We start from the raw sequence: 21354 nt of genomic DNA on the forward strand, positions 1-21354 counted from the left end.
CATTAAGTTACAGCAGTATATTCAGAGTATGTCTTTAAGCTTTAACTAGTTCTCAGATGCCTAGTGTTTGCCAACTGCTCTCTAACCAGACCTAAGAAGAGTTATCAGATGTCTAAGCAGGCTCAGGCCAGAGATGACTGTCTGTCTGGATAATCTCACCAGATGTTCTGAGGTTTTTCCTTTTTCCCTTTTGTTTATTCTTCCTCTGTGTGTGTGTGTGCATGCGTGTGCATGCATGTGTGCTGTGTACATGTGCATGTGTATGTGTCCACACAGAAGTGTGTGTGCTCTCGAGTGTGAGTGTGTGCACATGCATGTGTGTGTATATTTGTGTTGGTTTGAGGGATCAAACTCAGCTCCTCGTGCTGGGTAGCTGGTGCCTTTAACCTGCTGAGCAATCTTGCTGATTTTCCAGTTTAGATTTTATTGTGTGGTTGTTTTTGGTGCAGGAGACTGAGCTCAGAGCTTCCTGTTCGGTAATCTTGTGTTGTAGTACCTCCCAGGCCTAACTGGTTTCTGTTGTGAGACAAATTTGACAAGTTGGGACACTGTAGAGGACTGACGGCATGGAGAAGGTTCTGGAAGCCCCTTATAGAAGTACTGTTGAAGAAATAGGGGCTATTTTCCTGGGAAACGGAGGATATTGGGTATGGGAGTCATAAGAATGGTCTGTAGATCTCAACCTCCCAAAGCCACAAACCACATAATGCTGTTTGAAATTAATAAAACTGAACAAAAACTTTAAAAGGAAGTTCCTGGTGGTGCCAGCGTATCGGAGGCTGCAGAGACACATATGGCTGGTGGCTCTGTAGATCCAGTGTGTTTCAGTCACTATAGAATGCTCTGTTAACTTCTGCGATCGTCAGTACTTGAATTTTCTAAGAGAGACAGACTCACACCATCAGTACCACGAGGAAGGACTGGGTAAGAAAGTCTTCCAGCGTTGAGCTGGGTAGGACAGTGTCAACAAGGGGAGAGTCTTGGTGGCTTCTATGACATTACATGTTAGACCCTGGGCACCAAGTGCTGGGCCATGGTACAGGCAACCTCACCTCATCTGTTCACAGCTTTCCCTTTGCTGACCTGGCAGAGACTCAGTTCAACTATTTTTCAGCCCTTAAGTCAAATTTTGATTGGACTTAAAGCCTCCCTGAGCAGAATAGTAGTTTATGAACATAATTAAAACTTTTAGTGGGATCATGCCTAGAAGTAATTTCTTTGTAGGGATAAAACTTCTGCATATGAACTTGATTACACAGAGAAAATATCAGAGCCTCCTTTTCTAGCTCCTGTCTCAGCTTGAGCAGATTCAGACACTCAGACTTACACAGAACAAAAAACCCGAAGTTGGCAACAGTGTTTTCCTTGGATAAGCCACAAAACAAGTCTTTGACCTGTGTGTTTGTAGGATGTCTTTATGGTAACGGAATTTTTTTTTTTTAAATACTTGTCAGGCTTACAGAGAGTAGAGGCCATAATTAGTAAAGCATTTAAAAAGTCTTTTAGCATCTTCTAAAGAGCCCATGTCTGAGAACTCCAAAGCCGGGGTTAGTTTCCTGAGCATACTCTTAACTGAAGCTTTATGAGCTGCCCTGGCCTGAGATCCTAGCGCTTGTTAGAGCAGGCAAAATTATTGTCTTATTTTATTATTACTTTATTTATTTATTTTACATTTCTGAAACAACACTTTCAAACGTCCTTAGGGGACCAGTGGAGGGAAACAGCATGAATTAAATATGTTAGGACTGGTCCCAAAGAAATGAAGAGCGGGAGTAATAGGGTCTCTATGGACCAACAATGGGCTGCACACCTCAGTCACATTAGATCGGCCATGTGGCTTTCCAGACCATCCTTGGCGGCCATTATATGGTTTTGTTGCTTTTGTTCACTGCCCGCAGCTGAGGATGACCTTGAACTGTCCATCTCCTGCCTCCAACTCTTCAGTGCCAGAATTACAGACATGCACTTTTTACTGTTTGTTTTATTTATTCTGCAGTCTGTTTCTTCCTCTCCCTTCTCCTGTTCAACCCAGAATCTGGTGTGTATCACCCAATGAATAGGTGAACTCTGCTTTCCAGGGGCGCTCTGTTATGGAAGAGATCCTTCCCAACCAAGGGAAGGTGCTGAGCGCTGCCCTTGGGAGGAAGCATCCCCTTGAGACTTTTGCCCCAGCTAGGTATTCCCCTCAGGGAAGCACCTTGGTTTCCTGGCTCCCCTGAGAAAGGAATTCTTGATGAGTCCTGCTCACGGTCAAGGAAAGGTTTCCATGGGCTTTGATATTTGGATGAGGTAGAGAATAAGCAGGCTGTGGACAGGGATATACTCAGAGGGTGAGAGTGGATCATGTCAATGGGCTACACTCTATAGAGTTTGGACTGTTTAAGGGAAAATTCCATAAGAAGAAACTGTTGGATGATTATTTTCTTTAAAAGTCTGTCTGTCTGTCTGTCTGTCTGTCTGTCTCTGTGTGTGTGTGTACACATATATATGTACATGATGTACATGACCATGTGTGTGTTTGTGTGAATGTGTGCACATACACCTCACAGCATACATGTGAAGGTCAGAGGACAACCTTAAATGTAGGATCTTGCCTTCTACCTTGTTTTTTGTTTTTGTTTTTGTTTTTGTTTTTGTTTTTGTTTTTTTTAGCAAGATCTCTTGTTTCACACTATGTAGGACAGGATGCTTGGCCATGACCTTCTGGGGATTCTCTTGTCTCTGCCTCTGTCTCTTCTGTAGGTTCTGGGGTTGTGGTCATATACTACCATAGCTAGTTTTTTTTTGTGGGCTCTGGGGATTTGAACTCAGATTTTCATGCTTGTGTGGCAAATCTTTTTAACCTCTGAGGAATTTCCCTAGCCCATAACACATTTATTTCTTTATTTATTTTAAATTAATTTAAAAAATTATGATTAGAGGTATTTTGCCTGTATGTATGTCTGTATACTGTGTGTGTACCTGGTGCACATAGAAGTCAGTAGATGGTGTCAGGTCTCCTATAACTGGAGTTACAGGTGGCTGTGAGCTGCCATGTTGATGGGCACAAGAGATTCTTAGTGACTATAACAAACATGCTGACTTAGGGACCTGAAGACTCAGGAAATACCACATGTTATAAATGATTAAATTCATCATTTCTGAAGTACTCAGGACCATCCTTACCGTACTCTAAGGCAGGACCATGTGTAATACCAAATGGAGAGCTTTTGTATGCATTTGCTAAGTAGAACTAGAGGCGGTCGTAGAGTTTGGTAAAAGAAATTAGGAAACGTCAGAAGCAGGTATTGGGTATGGGATGGATGGTGCCCTTTGAAAAGCTGCATCTGAGCCAAGATAGAAGAGAGACGGCTCTTTGTGGGGGAAGGTCTTCCTATGTAGCCAGCAGCTCCAAAGCAAAAGCACCTTCAGGTGACAGCCACGATGCTGGGTAGTAGGACGAGGTTGAAGGGTAAGGAAGGAGCAGATTAGAGGCCTCTGGGTCATGGTAGGGATTTCAGGGAACCTTGCTGATTCTGTTTAGATGGTCACTTTGGCTGCTTTGATAAGAAGAGACTGGACAAGGACAACATCAGTGGCCACATAAAAAGCCAGCCAGCTGGGTGGCTGTGCTGAGAACAAGGGGGCCTGAAATCACCCAGGAAGTAAGCTGGGTCTAGCAGTGCTTGCTCACCTTGGGGGAAACACACTGAGTATTGTGCCCCCCTGTTTAACTGGATCACAGCCTCTGTTGATCTGTGAGAGACAGGGCAGGCATTCTGCTAAGTGAGAAATGAGGCCCCCTGCTTTAATGAGAGGTGGTTCTGAATCTGGGCATTGGGAGGCCCAGTGTGTCAATCCACTGTCCTCAAGGAGACTCTTAGGGTCAAGTCTCACATGACCTCGAATGCCCTCCACAACATGCTTTGTACCATAAGCTGCAAGCAGTTCCACTCGGCCTCCTTTCCTGCTCCCACAACCTGTCGAGCCCCTAACCTTCACCTTGGCCGCCTCTCTGGTCTGCAGGAGTGGTTCCTGCTGGTGGCTATTCACAGGAAAGGGCCTGGTTTGATGAGTTTCGGTAAAAGTGGTTTTGAGGATCAGCTGTTGTTATCCTCATGTCTCTGATATAGAGGAATGGCCCCCTTAAGGAAGGACATTCTTGTCCTTAGAGCTGACTTCAATAAAGTACTGCCTTAATCCATCTGAGCTGCTGTAATAAAATTCCTAGGTCTGGGTAATTTCTCACAGTTCTAGACGGTGGGAAGTCTTGCTGCTGTGTTCTTACACGCCAGAAAGGCAAAAGATGTGGCTTTTCTCAAGCTCTTATTAAGAGCACTGCTTCCAGTCACAAGGACAGAGTCCTTGGGACCTAATTACCCCCTGAAAGGGCTCACATCTTAATTCCTCTGCACAAGGGATTAAGTTTCAACATTCGTTTTGGAGAGACACCAAGGGTCAAGTCATAGCAAGCAAGCTTTTGCTGAGAGCTTACTGCTCAGTGGGTCCCACTGGAGTGAACCCTGGCTCTGTTCCTGACCCACCCACCCCTCTGCATGGTCTGCCCATGCTCAGATGGCAATCAAGGCCTTACTTACCCAGAGTTCATAGTTACTTGGAGAGGGAGAGTAGTGAGAGACGCTTCCAGCAACGGAGGAAGCTTGCGTTTAAGTGTGTCACGTATCTCCTTGTTACTATGGCAACACGGAGGCAGCTGTCTTTAACGATGCCCAGTTTGTGGCTTTTGTTTCACTGGGTTAAGGCCTTTGTCTGCTTGCCCTGGTATCACATTGTAAGTCTTGGTATCTATATTGTCTGTGTGTTACGTATGTAAATGATGCTCAATAATGACTTTGACTAAGAGTAGCTACCATCAATCAGGTGAGTCCTTCCTGCCTTCACAACCTTCTTACTCTTCCTCCTAGAGGCATGTGTGGCCCACCCCCGTTCAACAGATGAGAAAACTGAAGACCAAAGATCTGCTTTAACCAAAATAAGAAGACAGGGTGATGATGTGAGGGAATCCTTAGTTTGTGACCCAGATCTTTCTGATCCCAAACTGCCTGTTCTTTAATCTCTACTGTGCTCTGGACCCTACACTGTGGTGTAAACCTAAGGGGGCACATCTGTGTGCTCATCCCTGGGTCCTCTTTGAGAGAGTTGGAATGCATCTTCCTCTACCTGTTTCACAGCGGCCAGAGTACTGTGATGTTTACATATGAGCAGTAATGTATAAACATAGGCTTTAAACAACCACTTTTAAACTGTATATGAAGAACTCCTTTAGTGCAGAAACTGCTTTATCTTTGATATTACCACTTCTTAGACTGGCTCCGTGAAAACCTTAATGTTTATTTTAAAATAAAATTACAATCTAGGGAGAGGATGAAGCCGCTGATGAAGACGAAATTGTTAAAGGGCATTGTTGCTATAACATTGTTACAGGCAATTTGGATTCAATCCAGGCTTGAGAGACCGGTGCTCTGAGGGTTAGCATGTTCCCACTGGGCAGTGACTGTCCATGTGGCCTAAGCACCCGGGCTCTGTGCCCACATGGCCTGGACAGAGGAGACTGCACACACGGCTCTGCACACAAAGGCACATAGTACAAAGCTGTTTGCTATAGGCTATCCTGTTTGCTATAGGCTATCCACTGGAAGTGTAACCTGCTAAATATTGTGACTAGTCTGTGTGTTTGGAGTGGCCATAGCATGCTTCTACCAACAACTTCATGAATGGAAGAAAAACGCTTCTTAGATGTTCTCAGGTGAACCCCTGAGCTGGAGGCGGCCCTCTATCTTCTCTCCAGGGATGTGGTCTCTTCAAAAGGACTAACTTCCGGGGTCTCCTTTACCAGACCCATGCCATGGCTTTGACTTTGCCTAGACTTTCTGTGTCTTCTGTACCTTTTTTGGCTTTATCCTCTAGTGTGTACAAACTAAAAGGGCTCCCATCCTTTACACTTGTTAGTTTTATCTTTGTAAGTGACATCCATAAACAACCTCCTGTAAAGTTATGGGTAAGGGGAGGGTGGCAGAAACTCGGAGGGTGTGTGTAGAACTTTCTTATAACCCCCTGCTTCAAGCAGGAAGCAGCTCGTGGCTCACCTGTAGGTGGTGCTTTTAGACCCCAGCACAAACAAAACCTGAATTTTGCAAGTACCCACCCTCAGACCACCACTTTTGTTAGAATATAATGCTGAAATCACAAAGGCTGTTAAGGATGAATGAAGAGCAAACTCCAGTTTCTATTGGTCTTATCATCAGAGCTGTGTCTGAGCCAGGTGCTCAGAACAGAGAAGTGGAGAAGCGTGCAGCGAGTACATGGGCAGTTAACCTGGAGCTTGTGCCTTATGTTGTCCTTTGCTTCGATAGTCAGACAAGTGGCAGGTGAGTCACAGTCCCTCCGAGTGAACTTGGCCCAAGCCCTGTCTTCGAGCCTTGCTCCTGGCTGGCTTGTTGATCTGATGTAGGCAAGACTGACAGAAGCCTGAAATGAGCACACCAGGACTCAGAGCTACACTCCTCCTCTCTCTCGGGGACCTTCTGGGACAAGTTGGTCCATGGTTGTAGACTGGGAACTCAGTTGGGGAATGGGCCAGGGTCCTGGATTCCTTTGTGTGTAGGATCAGATCAGAATGTGGCTAAGTACTCTGATCCACGGATGCCCTGTCTTCTCAGAGTCTGCCATCCTGCCGGCAAATGAGTGCCCGAGAGATGAGGAAGAGCTTGAAGTGATGTATCATCTCAGCCATGCTCTGCTAGTTACTGAGCATGTACAGACTTTACCACCTCAGCTGGCCTCCACATGCTCAGTATTCTAATAAGGCTCCAGAAAGCTCCGTGGGTCCACAGAAGCTGTCAGAGGATTGTGGGCAGCTCCTGGTAACTAGCTTTAGGCTTCAGATCCTCTCCCCACCAGCTTCCTGCCCTCACTTCTCATATTATTCCCTCCACATATCCTGTGCCCCCAGGCTCTGAACCAGTGCCCCCCCCCAAGCCCCCCATTATCCAAACGCCCTCTTACCTTTCAGGAACTTATCTGAGTGGGATGGGTGTCCTGCCAACATCCACCATCCCTAGGATAGGGCGGGCACCCCTTCACGACACCTTGGCTACACACTGTCCTTTATTTTCTCTGGAGCAGACTTAATGGCCCATGACAGCTGAATGGAACAGGAAGTGGCTCCTTACCTTTTGTACAACAGTTGAGTAAAGGAAGAGCTAGACGTAACCTGCTGTCACCGGTCATCACAGAGTTGATCTCTTAGCACCCTGCCACCACCTGCTTAACAAAAGGCTTTGAGGATCCAGAATGACTGACAGGGGAGGAGGAGTCCACGTGGACGTAATGTCTTGGGGAGTTAGAAGTGCACGAAAACATTAGTTAGAAGATGGTTTAGCTTTTATAATCGCCATATGACATGGCAGGCAGAATCCTTGTGAAGAGATTAATGCCTTTATGGGAAGAGACAGAGAAATTGACCCCGTGCTCTGCTCTGTGGAGATCAGAGTACTTAGCCACATTCTGATCTTGGGGCCCCAAGCTTCCGGAGCTGTGAGAAGTGCATACCACTCGTCTAAGCCAGACAGTCTAATCGTGTTCTGATGTAGCCACTTAATCTGAGTCAGGCACTATGTACTGGCATTGTCTACAGTGTGGATAAAGGTACCCCTACACACACATACACACACACACACACACACACACACACACACACACACACACACACTGACTAAACCTTTAGCATTACTGAGCTTGCTTATGCCAACTCCAGGACACATTTGTCTCACCCCCAGTGGAACAGCTTATGGTCAGGCTCACCCTCGGAGCCCTCTCTACATGCCTTGTTCTGTCATTTCTTCCTCATACCAGAAGTCACGATTACATGTGAGTAACAGTGCCTCGGCCCAGACATGTCTGTCCTTCTAGAACTTTTACCCTCCCCCTCTGTGGTAGTCTGAATGATAGTGGCCTCCATAGCTCCATAGGGAGTGGCACTATTGTATTACAAGGTGTGGCCTTGTGGGAGGGAGTAAGTGTGGCTTTGTAGAAAGAAGTGGAGGATGGGCTTTGAGGTCTCAGCTGCTTAAACCAGCCCCAGTGTCTCATTCTCTTCCTGCTGATGCAATGTGGAACTCTTAGCTACCTCTCCATCATCATGTCTGCCTGCATGCTGCCATGCAATCTACCATAAGGATAATGGACTGAACTGTAAGCCAGCCCCAATGAAATGCCTTTTTTTTTTTTTAAGAGTTGCCGTGGTCATGGTGTCTCTTCACAGCAATGAAACCCTAACTAAGACACCATCAGCTGCAGGAGGCCCATTAACTCAACAGATCTTCTTGGAGTGGAGTTGAAATCCAGGGTTTGGAAGAGAAGTGGAACTGTGAGGTCACGGCTCCTGTACATAGGCCCGAGAAAAGCCATTTGTAGGGTGTGAAGATGGCCTCCAGCCTCCCATCTCTAGCTCTCACACGCTGCCTTTTCTTTCTCTTCTGTTCTTGGCTAGTCATCTTGCTTTCTGATGCTGTCTGAAAGGGGGTTTGTGGTTCACCTTTGAGTATGTTGTGCGTTTATCAGGGCTTCCTTCAACACTGGCTGGTCCACAGGTATCCAGTCCCTTGACTGTCCCATGTGGACAGTTAGCTTCACCAGCCTCAAACAGTGCTTGAAGAACTATGACCTGAGCTCAGCTGGAGAGTGCAGGTGAGCCACTGTGAGGCTGAGAGTAGTCCAGGGACTCATAAAACCCACGCCTCCCATGTCCCTGCTAGTTGACTATCACTTGGCTGAAAAGCTGGGATGGTGTGATTTCATCTGTGTACTCTATATCCATTTTCTGTTGCTATCGTAACAAACATGGCTTATGTATCTCTGACTTAAGTCTAGCGGTAGACCCCACCTCACTGGACATTAAAGAACCTCATATATATATATATATATATATATATATATATATATATATATATGTATCATATATAATACATATATATATTGTGTGTGTGTGTGTTAGTGTATGCGTGCATATGAAACACCAGGACAGTGTCTGGCCCCAGTGGTATGTATGTCTAGTGGCTAGAGGTGTGTTTGGTGCTGTGCATGAGTCACTTGCTCAGGTGTGAGTCCTCTGTCTGTTTCATTGCTGGCTCAGGTGTGAGTCCTCATCTGTTTCATTGCTGGTTCTATGGCTTTAGTAAATCACTTGGTCTCTTTTCCCTTCGTATCAATACAATAAAGATAGAATCTTGTTGGGTTAGAGGGTGGAGGTCCCGCCTGCCACAGAGCTAGGGCCACTGCTCAGGGAGGCAGGACTTGGGACTCAGGAAGTTTGACAGTGCTCTCGCCCCATGCTCTCACCAGGCAGGTGTCAGGCTGTGAAAAGCCTCTGTGGGGATGCCCGTTCTAGGGGTGGGGGAGCTCGGTCTGTGGCCCCATGGGGCTGGAGTTAGCTGTGGGAGGGAGGGTCCCCGGGCCTGTAGGGTGGCGAGGGACCATCTGGTTCTCAGGTTCTTGGGCACCCAGGCACCAATGGAAACTGCAGAAGAACTGAGAACAAAGTGGGGCCCACCAACTGGATTGGCCCACAGCCAAAGGGGAAAAGGGGAGAGCGTTCCTTCTGCACCCTGCGGGGAAAGTCCATGGCTTGTCAGAGGTCAGCTTGGCTTGGCTTGGCTTAGCTTGGCTTGATCACAGGTGGCTGGTCGCTGTGGCTGGGAATGCAGAGAGGTCTTCTGTGGGAGATTAGATGGCGGCTCTGTAGGTGAAGGCCTTCTCCATTGTTCCCCACAGTGGGTCCCGATGAAAGAGAAGCAGTCTATGGTTTTAAGATGTCTATTGTCATGGCAGAAAGTAGATGAAAAACCTTACCCCATTTTCTCAGCGCAGCTCTGAGTTTAAATACCTTTTATAGGGAGGAGAGTCTGGGAAGGAAAGCTTAATTGGCTAAGTCCTTCTGGCCTTCAGATACCTCATTAAAATAGAGATCTGTCTTCAGGCTACATGGCCTGCAGTCACGCCTTCTACCTGTGGAGGGGCTAGGAAGCTTGTCCTATGTGACTGAAGGACACAAATCTATGGAGGTCTGCGGCCTCTTGTCAAGAGCTTGGAGTCTGGGTGGCAAAACGCCTGCCATCCCTTAGGATAACCTGTGGTTCCTCCTGGGGCCCCTCAGGATCACCTGGGGTCTCTTGGGGTTTCTAGCCTGTGCTCAACCAGAAATCAGGCTGCCTTTCACGGTCCTACAGAATCTTGCATGACTATATATCATGTATACAAGTGCCCAGAACAAAGGCTTGCACGTGGCAGCAGCTATGTAAACACTCTGTTATTGTAGCTGTTGGTATCATTTCTTCTTGTACTCTCTGGATCACTATGTGGCCCTTTATGTCTAAAGAGGGCAGTCTCCTGCCTCACAGAGTTTCAACAAGTTAGGACCAGTGGCTCATGCAGAGAGAGGAATGCTGTAGGGTGTGGTAAGTTTACAGAGATCTGCTCTCTGGCACCATGTGAGGTTGGAGGCCCTATTGATCCTAACTCTGGGTGATTATTAATTGGTGATATTGTGAAAAGAAGCACCATGTCCTACACTGTCACGTAGCAACTAAATGACACTTTGAAACCTGAAAGGTGAAGGCTGGTCAATGCAGAAAATCACAACATGCTCGGGGGACCAAGAGCAGGGGAGAGGCATTTTGCTAGCTGCCGTTGCACAGTCATTGTGATGTCTAGTTGGTCAGGGAATGAACAGTGTCTTTTGAGAAGCCTTCCACTTTATCTATGTTTTGAGATGTGGGAGGGAAAGTTCAGGGTTTTGTTTTTTTTTTTGTTTTGTTTTTTTGGTTTTTTTTGTTTGTTTGTTTGTTTGTGTTTTTTGAGAGCTTTAGGTATGGCTGCCGTTGGAAAGTAGGCCTGGAGGTCCTGTGCATTTGAACAGTTTAAAAAGTATGTGCCCTTCCAAGCATCTTTGTTAATCAGTGTGGGAACAGCCTGAGCTGTCATCACAGAATGAGACAGGGCACAGGCTTGTAAACCTTCTAGGCAGCAAGCTACCTTTCAACATGTGCCCTGTAACCGAGGGTCTACCTGTGACCCAGGACTCAGGAAGTACAAGCCAAACCAAAGAAGGGAATCACTGGGAGACCCTTACAACCAGTGTCTGAGCTCCTTGGTTCCTTCACAGGAGTAGTGGCCTGTGGAAATTGCTCCTTTTATCTGCAGGGCTATTAAAATGCTGGTCAGCAAAGTGGTACAGTGTATTGTTAATGGGTTATAATACTGTGGGCACTGTGATTTTATTTGATAGACTAGAAGTGGCTGGAAATGACCTTCTATCTCCCGGTAAGAACTGTGCTTGCTAAGTGACATTCCCTAGTGCACGGAGCCTGAGGTAATTTAGGCATCTGTGCTATATTTAGCATGGTATCAAATGAGTTCTCAGGTGTTCCTTACTATAAATAGGGAAATAGGTGTATTTTCTAGTCTCCATCTTGAGAGCCACTTCCTGACCTGGGCTGTGTCTGGGCAGGTGGAAGTGCATGAGGCCAGACCTGGCAGGAAATCCAGAGTGAGTATAATCAAGTCCACCCAGCATCAGACTCATGGGGGTGTTGCCTGTGGTGGGGTTCTGTCTCTACCCTTGGCTGTGTGGCTCTTGTTCTGTGGAGTGATGTTAACTGAGACCTTCTGCACCCTGACTATGGCCGAGTATCCTCCCTCTGTCAGTCAATTATTAGCATAGGGCATTGCGCTCAGTCCACTAGTGAAACAGCAGGCTCATGTACACGGCCAGAGCTTCTCAAACTTAGCACTCTCAAAGCTGCCTGAGGAGTCTGTGGAAACGCCATCCTGAGCCTTGATCCAGAGACCCAGTAGATCTCGGGTGGGAGCAAAAGAATCTGCATTCCTCTGGTAGACCAAGGTAATGCGGTATCGCTGGTCCATGTGAACACACACAAACTAACCTCTTAGAGACAGCCCTTCAGTTGTTCATCTGCAGCATTTATTAAGCAACTACTGAATGCAGAGTCTGAAATGACTCGACTATAATTTCCACAAGTCAGAAAGCGTATATGAAGAAACGTTCAGACTAGCATAGCACTGGAAGGGAGATAGATCATAGCCAAGACCCAGGGGGCAGGGAGCAACTGAGGTGCAGCTATCAACACTGGGTGGTGTAGAAAGGAATGCTAAGGTTGACTCTGGAGTGAGCGGGTCAACCAAGGTCGCTCTGACGCTCACCCTACTGACTTATTGATGTTACCATCATAAACGGCACAATTGTACCAGTCCCCTTTCTGATTACAGTGAGGACACAACACAACATACAGCTGTGTGTAATATCCACAGCCAAGAGCAGGGAGAAGTGAACGAATGCAAGTGTGCTCACTGGCTTACGCTCATGTTAATGTCTCCGCTTGTTTAGGATACCCTGCCTATGCAGTAGTGCTGAGGCTGGGCTTTGCTACTTTGTGCTTATTTTTCCCACCCTTTATCCCTCTGGTTTTATCCCCTCTTCGGCTTGAGATGTGAGGCTCTCCTGAGGTCTGAACGCTCTATCAGAGAACACAGCTCCAGCTGCGGGGCCTTCCCTGAGGAAGGTGCACCCTCTGGAGTTTGGAACACTCACACATTGTTCTTCTCTTTGTCTCCAGCTCTTCTGTATGCCACCATCTTTGGGAACGTGACAACCATTTTCCAGCAGATGTACGCCAACACCAACAGGTATCACGAGATGCTCAACAGTGTCCGGGATTTCCTGAAGCTCTACCAGGTCCCCAAAGGTCTGAGTGAGCGGGTCATGGACTACATTGTGTCCACCTGGTCCATGTCCCGAGGCATCGACACAGAGAAGGTAGGAGAGGGAGACTCTACCAGACCACCTGTCCCCAGCTTTCCCCAGTGGGCTGGGCTCAGAACTCTCCAGGGGCATCTGGGATTCTCCGGTCCTTTTTCCAGGGCTTCGGATGGCTTCTCTGTTGCCTTTACCGAAGAACTAGAAATTAAAGAGCCATCATTTAAGAAATCAAAGGCATGGTATGTCTCCTGGAACATAGGCGACAGATGTCCCGCTGTCTTGTGCAGCAATGAGATAAAGACCCTGGATAGAAGGCTGTTTCCTTCTGCCCCAGGCTCCCAGATGGCCCCTGCTGGCCAACCTTGCCTTTGTTCAGAACGTTGTTACTTTTTGTTCAGCATGGCTTTTTTTTTTTTTTTTTTTTTTTTTTTAATGAACCCTGACTTTCTTAAAGAAATACGGCATTAAATATGACTTATCTTGGTTATAGCTGGCCTTCCCCTAATAGTGAGCTTTACATTTTTGTAAACGTATGGCATCTCCTAAGGTCCCTGCTCATCAGTCTCTTCCTCTTCTCAGTTCTGATAAGAATCCCATGGTGTTGTCATTCAAACTAGACTCTTGACCACCATCCCTGGCCCGTGAGCACTGGGGGTAATGGACAGGCTGAGTAATTACCTTGGTAAGACTGTGCCTCAGACAAGTGCAATAGTCACACAACTCTGTGTGCTAGTCATACGTTGGTGACTGACAACTCTGGGCCTCAGTCATCAACAGTTGGTGACTGTTGCTCACTGTGAAATACAGACAGCAGCAGACCCTACTGAGTACTGTTCTCTAACACCCGTGTTACTCCAGACTCATGCCAGAAAAACCACAGAAAGAGCAGAGAAAAGACACAGAAGGCTCATTTATGGGTTATCTTTATGTCCCCCACTCCCTCTAAGACAGATCATGTAGCCCAGGTTAGCCTGGAAGTCACTGTGTAGCTGATCCTGACCTCTGCCTTTCCTGTACCTCCCTTATTCTGGAGTTGCAGGTCCGCACCATCACACGCCTTCTGCATGCTAGGCACGCTCTGAGATATATCTCCAGCCCCTGCTTTGTGTATTTCCCATGATCAAAGCCGAGTCCTCAGCTCAGTCTCTCTGTTCCCAGTCTCTCTGACTCCACTTCTCTCCTTGCCAAACCCTATCCCTCTACCCGAGGAGAATGGCTTCTTTCACCGTAGAATTTGGGAAAACGGTAGCACTGTGGCAAAAGTGCCTGTGGACACAGTGAAATCCAGATTGATCTGGCTGTGAGGTCAGCCACCTGCATTCCTGTCTTCCTCTATCTGAACAGACACCTGAGTGCTGGCAGGCTGAAGGAACGCTCAGTTCTGCCCACACTGTACTTTAAAGGCCCATGGCTTTGGGTCTATCTGTTTGTGGGTTGATAAAACCACCACAGCACCAACTTCCATGCCTTGAACATGCACTGAGATCAAACGTTTTCCAGGTGTGGTATTGCAGAGCAGTAACCTCAGACTTGGGAGATGGAGATTGGGCATCTGTGAGTCTGGGGCCAGCCTGAGCTACATGGCAAAAGCTTGTTGGGGAAAAGCAGAAGAACCAATGCTAGTTGCATGGCTCTCACCCACTGTACCCACGTGGCCTTCACTTCCCCCTGGGGAGGGTGTGTCTGGAAGCTCTGGTAAGTGAGGAGGAGGGCCAGAGGCCTGGCTCCTTCCTCTCCCCTAGGTCTAAGGTAACACTGGGATTTGGACCTGGTTTCCATTTGGTTCCAAAGCTTGTTCTTTTTCTATCATCCTCCCTCCTTTAATTTTTTTAACTACACTTTACTGTGTACATATGCATGCAAGTGTGTGTGCAAGTGTGTGCATCTCTATGTGCATGTGTGCATCATGTGTGCATGCATGCCTGAAAGTGTGGGTATGTGTGTATATGTGTATGCATGTATGTGTGTGCATACATGTGTGAAAGTGTGTGTTTGTGGTATGTGCAACTGTGTGTGTACATGTGTATGTATGCATGTGTGTGCATACATGTGTGAAAGTGTGTGCTTCTGGTATATGCAACTGTGTGTGTACATGTGTATGCATGCATGTGTGTGCATGCATGTGTGTATGTATGTGTGTGTATGCATGTGCATGTGTGTGCATGCTTGTGCATCTGTGTGTGTACATGTGTATGCATGCATGTGTGTGCATGTATATGTAGGTATGTATGTGTGTGCATGTGTGTGTGTGCTCGCACACATTCACTTGTGAAAGTGTCTGCATGTGTGTGCATCTGTGCCTGTTCGTGTGTGTGTGTGTGTGTGTATGTGTGTGTGCGTGCGTGTACTGTGTCATGGTATGTCTTACTGGAGTCTGTTCTTTCCTACCTTGTGGATGCCAGGGATGGAGTTTAGGTCCTCAACCTTGGTGGCGTGGCTCTAACATCACTGAGCCATCTTGCATGCTCTGCCTTTTCTAGATGTAAAGCATACATTAGAAGGAGGAAGGATGAGGCTCACACCTTCTGAACGGGCAGGGAAGGGATTGGCACTGCTTGGCTCCCGGCTTTGCCAGCTCCCTGTCCCAGCTATGCCTGTTCTCCCTGCTCAGCACTGACAACAATGCCTGCTGGTTTTGTGGGTGCCTGGCAGCTGCTGGAGCAGAAAGAACTTTGATCTTTGCCCTGAAGCTCCTTTTTCCCAGGCACTAGAATGACTCTGTAGATCCTGCTGTCTGGGAAAGCCCTTCCCTGTCCCCATGCCTGCAGGGCTGGTCGGGGAACTGCCTGGGATACTGCAGAGTCAGCTTGCATTCCTACCCTAGTCACTATTTACCTCCCTGGAGGGCTTTCAGACCTCATCTCAGTTCCTGGTCCAGACACCCGACTGTGGCATCCCATGGCAGAGCCCAGCCTGAGGAAGGAGGCAGCGGCTTCTGGGGAGAGAAACAACACTGGAGTCCCTGATCAGTAGCTCGCCAGTGACTTGCCCCAGTCCCCACATTTAGAATACACTGAAGTAAGATGACCTTTAAGACCACGTGGCCTCTGTGGCCTTTGGGCTAGCTATGACATCCTGGGTAATGAAAGCTCTGTAATGACATTAAATAAGAACCCACAAGTACCAGGCCTTTTTAACACAAGCATCATCAGAAACCTCACAAAATCCCACACACAAAATGGAAGACTTGGCACCAGGAGTTAAGCGCTGTTCAAGTTCACACATTCATTGTGCACTGAGAGCAACACTGAGTCCAGAGCCTCAAACTTGACCCTGCAATGCACAGTCCAGTGAGGCACAGCCCAGCGAGGCACAGCCCAGAAGGCTTTTCTATAGCCACAACTCTCAAGAGTTGTTGGGATCTGCACTAGCCCACGTTTGGGCGCCAAAAATGTTGGGACCTGAACTGCCCTACTTTGGGCGGCCAAAAATGTCGAGGCCTGAGCGAAATATTGAGGCCCGGGCTGCCCCGTGCTTGGTGGCCACTGTTTCCCCGGCCCAAGCTGCCGCTCGGGTCTGTGGGTCAGGGTTCGGCAAGAGAGAGAGAGTGAGGATAGACTCGAAGAACGGAGACCAGACGGAGTGTGATTCAATCCCGTTTATTCTTCAGTCTCTCTTCCTAGTCCAAGTCCCAAGTCTTGAGTTCCTAGTTCCTAGTTGTACTCCTGTTGTTCTCTCCCGAGTGTCTAATGTCTACTCCTACTCCTAGTATCTGAATCTCTGTTACTCCAAATTGTTCTCAACTCTCCTGTCTGCCTCTCACCTTTTATATGTCTCACTTCTAAGCCATGCCTTTAGGTCATGCCTTTAAGTCATGCCCTTAGGTCTTGTCTCTAAATCTGATCTCTAAGTCACACCTTTAAGTCACACACCTTTAATCTCACACACCTTTAATCTCACACACCCAAGGTATCTAAACCAAGATTATCGGAGTGTGCTCAGCTGTTGTAGGTTATTGTAATCCAAGTCTCCTGTCAGGGTATATGGCTCAAGATGGCTGCAAAGCTGATAGCCGCTTTCTGCTAAAAGTCGGCTCCCAACAAAGAGTAACCTCTCAAAGCCTGGCAATTGAGAGGACAGCCCTGGAAGGCTGTGGGACTCCTTGGCTGAGCCCCTGCCTCAGAGAGAGGGCATGCTACCCTTCTGCCTACCCCAGTGTAGAGCTTTCAGACAGGAGCAACCATGGAGAAGTGGCACAGCCCAGAGTTTGCCATCATCTCCTCTTTAGTCACCCTCTTCTCCATGGGAGCTGGAATCAGCATCCTGAACATGATGTTGCCTCATGGCCAAGCCTTTATGCAGGAGCCTGACTCAGGGAACAAATATTTAAATGTGAATGCACTTAGAGAATTAACTTGGTTCTGCTATGAAGCACTGCTTGGATCTGATAACATGTGTCCCCACCCCCTTGAGATCCACATGGACTTGACATGTGTGTTCTAGCTCCCTTACAATTCACATGGAGAAACCCCTCAGATTTTTGAAACAGTCTTGATGCGTTTGAAGCAGTCTTGTTTGCCATGATCGCTTGGCCAAGGCTTTATGCCAGGAGATTTTCTTTGAAAATTAACACATATTCCTCCGTCCACTCTCCTAGAGACACACTCATTTTCAGCCATTCCACAACCCAGAACAGGAATGCAGGGGCACCAGAGAAAGGGCTGTAACTCAGACAGGTGCACTTTCCCTTAGCTTTGCAGTGAGTGTTTGTAGTCTGTACTTTACAGGAGAAGTGAAGCACAGAGTAGTTAAACCACTCAGGGAAGAAGTAGCTGGGCTTTCAGTCATGTGACCTCTCCCCCCTGTTTCACCTCCACATGGACACTGAAGGTAGGACTGAAACCATCCAGGGCAAGACCGGAGTGGGGAGGCTGGTGGAGAAGCCCCAGCTGCAGAGGCAATTGGCTGATGCTAAGATGGGAATGGGGCCTGGCAGGTTCCCAGCACCACAAGAAGGATCCACTGAATGATCACATTTGATTTCATGCCCCCTACTTGATTCACAAAATAGAATAGAAAAAGTTATTTTAAAAATGCTCCTGAATTCTCTCGGAAAGACCCCTAGAAGTCCTGTTATATTCTCAATGCTCGCTCTAGAAAGTCGTGTGGTGGTTTCTTGCAAACAGTCCACAGAAATATTTCTTGTTCTAAAAAGCTGGGAAATTTTTCAGTTGTTTAGAAAAATGAGATCCACATGGACTGCAGTTCCTAGTTTGGCCCAGACAGTAGAGTGGTTGTCTGGCGTGTTCAAAGCTCTGGGTTTCCTCTTCAGCATCATGGGTGGGGTGGGGATGCTGCAAGTCAAATGGCAGCCCATTGGCTTTGCAGAGCTGCCTGGCATTGGGATTGGTTAGTCTATAGTGGGCTTTGATGCCAAGCTACCTAGTGTGGAAGCCAAAATATACTGTTTCCTGGCTGGGAAACACTGGGCTTCCCTGTGTCTCAGCTTTCTCATCTGAGCTGATATAATTAAAAGCACATCCTAGAGTTCCTGTGAGGACCAAGTTAGCAAATGCACACCAAGCTTTCGATGTAAAGCTGTGGCCCCTTGTTCACTGTGCTTTCTGTCTTCCTTATTGTCTCTGGCAATTGCTACCATGTTTTATTTATTTTGCTTGTTACTTGCCTCTTCCTACTAGACGGTAAGTTCCATGAGGGCAGGCACTTTTGTCTAATTGTTCTTCAACTACTACATCAGTAGAGGCTAGAATGGTACCCGGTGCTTCATGGATGCTTGAAAAATAAATATTAGCTGGATGGGTGACTTGCTGCTCCGCTCCTGGCAGACAGCAAGCACTCGGAAAAATGTGACTTTATATATCTCATTTCCATAAAGAGTATTTATTCTTTGAAAGCTAACACATGTGTATAATTTTTTTTATCTTCTCTACCCAACTACCTCCCTCTAACTGTTCCAGGGACCCAAAAACCTGTCCCTATCAACTTCATGTCTGTTGCCACTGTCTCCTCCTCTTCTTCCTCCTCCTCCTCCTCCTCCTCCTCCTCCTCCTCCTCTTCCTCCTCCTCCTCCTCCTCTTCCTCTTCCACCTCCTCCTCCTCCTCCTCCTCTTCCTCCTCTACCTCCTCCTCCTCCTCCTCCTCCTCCTCCTCCTCCTCCTCCTCCTCCTCCTCCTCTTCCACCTCCTCCTCCTCCTCCTCCTCTTCCTCCTCTTCCTCCTCCTCCTCCTCCTCCTCCTCCTCCTCCTCCTCCTCCTCCTCCTCCTCCTCCATCTTCACCATCTCACTGAGTCTAACTAGTTAATGACCTTGTGTAAATCCACTGGGGGATGGGCTACCTAACAATGGTCACATCCCCAAAGAAGAGTGAGTCTCCTTCCCCAGCAACCATCAAAGTGCCAGCAGCTCCTTGGCTAAGGGTGGGTCTCAGGAGCACCTCTCCCATCTATCCTGGAATTGTCACTGGCTTATCTTCGGCAGATCTCATGTAAATGCATCTCTTTAAATACTACCCCAAATCTACTTTATCAGCAAGTCGAGCCAGCTATGTAATCAGAACCCGATCTCTAGTCTAATGTGACCCCATTATGTTATAGAATGCCAGGCGGTTTCTTCCAGCTGTAATTTTGTACCCATTAACCAAATAACTGTGTATTTCCAGATGATCAGGTGAGAATATTTAGAATGTTCTCAGTATAAAGAATTGACAAATAAAGAGGATGGATAGACTGATTACTTTGTTCATGTATGTTCATTATTGTATGCATGCCAAAATATCATATTGTACCCTACACACACACACACACACACACGTCTATATGTATGCCTATGTTCGTGTGTGTGTGTGTGTGTGTGTGTGTGTGTGTATGCGCGTGTGCGTGCGTGTATTTGATTTGCTTGTTTGTGGAATTCATCTGAACATGGCCACTTCTTGCTGGCTGCACTGAACCAGCCTGGGCCAGGCACCTCTCACCTTTCCCTTTGACTCTTGTGTTGCCACCCAGGGTCAAAGCTCTCTAATCCCACTCTGGGTTCTCAGCTGACATTGGCCCCCTGATCTGTGTCCCTGGTCACAGTCTGTGACATGGAAGCTTCTTATGTGCTCACAGTTTTCTCTGCATGATGTCTCTTAGGCCTTCCCTTGACCTGGGTGGACTGTCCACCACAGAGCCTTTGTGTTTGCTATCCTCCTGGACCGTTCTTCTTCTTCACTCTGACACATTGCAAAGCTGTCAGCTGAAATGCGATCTCCTCAGAGACCTTTCTCATGCCCAATACACTCCTAGCCCCAACTTTCAGACCTGCATCCAGAGTATTCAGTAGAATGTTCTAGAATCCAGACACTGGCTGGCTTCCCCAGGGCACTGAAGCACAAGAGTGCAGTCTGGCCTCGTGGGTGCTGACCTGTGCCTGGGGTGCTGAGGGAAGGAGGCTGTGGAATGGACCTCACACTGTCTCTTCCTTGTCTGGCCAGGTCCTGCAGATCTGCCCCAAGGACATGCGAGCTGACATTTGCGTGCACCTGAACCGCAAAGTGTTCAAAGAACACCCCGCCTTCCGGCTGGCCAGTGATGGCTGCCTGCGGGCCTTGGCAATGGAGTTCCAGACAGTGCACTGTGCCCCAGGGGACCTCATCTATCATGCTGGGGAGAGCGTGGACAGCCTCTGCTTCGTGGTCTCAGGCTCCCTGGAGGTGATCCAGGATGACGAGGTCGTGGCCATTCTAGGTATGTGCTGCCAATTTTTGACGTACTCCTGGTAATGGTTACTTGCAGTTGTCTTAGTCACTGGACAGCCACATTTAACCAGATTTCTCCTTGGGGAAGGTTCATTTCTCCATCCATTCATCCATACAGCTATGGATCCATGCCTTCTTTGGACGATTGATGTTTAAGGCCCTTGGGGTTTTCTCCTCAAGGGGATGCAGGCTACTGGAAGAAATGAATAAACAGACCATCATTTGGAATATGTCATAAGGGGCATCTGATTCAGGATTCAAACGGGAACACTTCCTATATAAAAGGATACACAACAAGAAGCCAAACAATTGAAAATGAGTTAGCACAGAGCAGGGTAAAAACAGGGTTCCAAAAAGAGACAGGTTAGCCTGTGTGAGAGAGACAGGTATGAGTCACAGGGGCAAACTCTGAGTCACTCTGTGTGACAGGGGCACATGGAAGGGCCACAGTGGGAGATGACACTGGGAGAGAGTTGATGGACCGTAGGCTCCAGGAACTACATTAAAGGATGTTGATTTCACGTTCGAGGGTGGGACAGGTGACCCATGGTGAATTCAAAGTTGGAAAGGGGCATTATTGGGTTTGTGTTTTTGAACAGTGACAGCAAGTAGAGGTTGGGCTGCGGTGGGCAGGGTAAGCAGGTAAGAGATGTGTTATCCTGGTGCTTAAGGAACTAAGATGTGGGTGTGTGGAGAGATGCATTACTTTGAGGAAGAGGTAGGATCTCTCATTGGATGACACGGAAGCTAGTCACCACACATGGCAAGAAGGAACGTGGGAAGGGTGGGGACATGTCTAACATGATGGTATCTGGGAGCTTGACCGTCAGTGGCCCTGGGGAAATTTCTGAGGCAGCCACAGGATAGCTCTCCAATGCACACA

At 47.6% G+C, this 21354-nt stretch overlaps 1 protein-coding gene across 2 annotated transcripts in view; it reads left to right on the forward strand.

Moving 5' to 3' along the window:
- The window catches only part of Kcnh1 (potassium voltage-gated channel subfamily H member 1), a 305856-nt gene that overhangs the window by 198038 nt on the left and 86464 nt on the right, over positions 1–21354 (forward strand). For both annotated transcript variants that reach the window (XM_076941632.1, XM_034513126.2), the window contains exons 8-9: positions 12633–12832; positions 20208–20460. In XM_076941632.1, the coding sequence (XP_076797747.1) occupies positions 12633–12832; positions 20208–20460 (453 nt within the window). The remainder of the gene's footprint in view (positions 1–12632; positions 12833–20207; positions 20461–21354) is intronic.

The sequence above is a fragment of the Arvicanthis niloticus genome, chromosome 10 (genome assembly GCF_011762505.2).
Source record: "Arvicanthis niloticus isolate mArvNil1 chromosome 10, mArvNil1.pat.X, whole genome shotgun sequence".
Lineage (NCBI taxonomy): Eukaryota > Metazoa > Chordata > Mammalia > Rodentia > Muridae > Arvicanthis > Arvicanthis niloticus.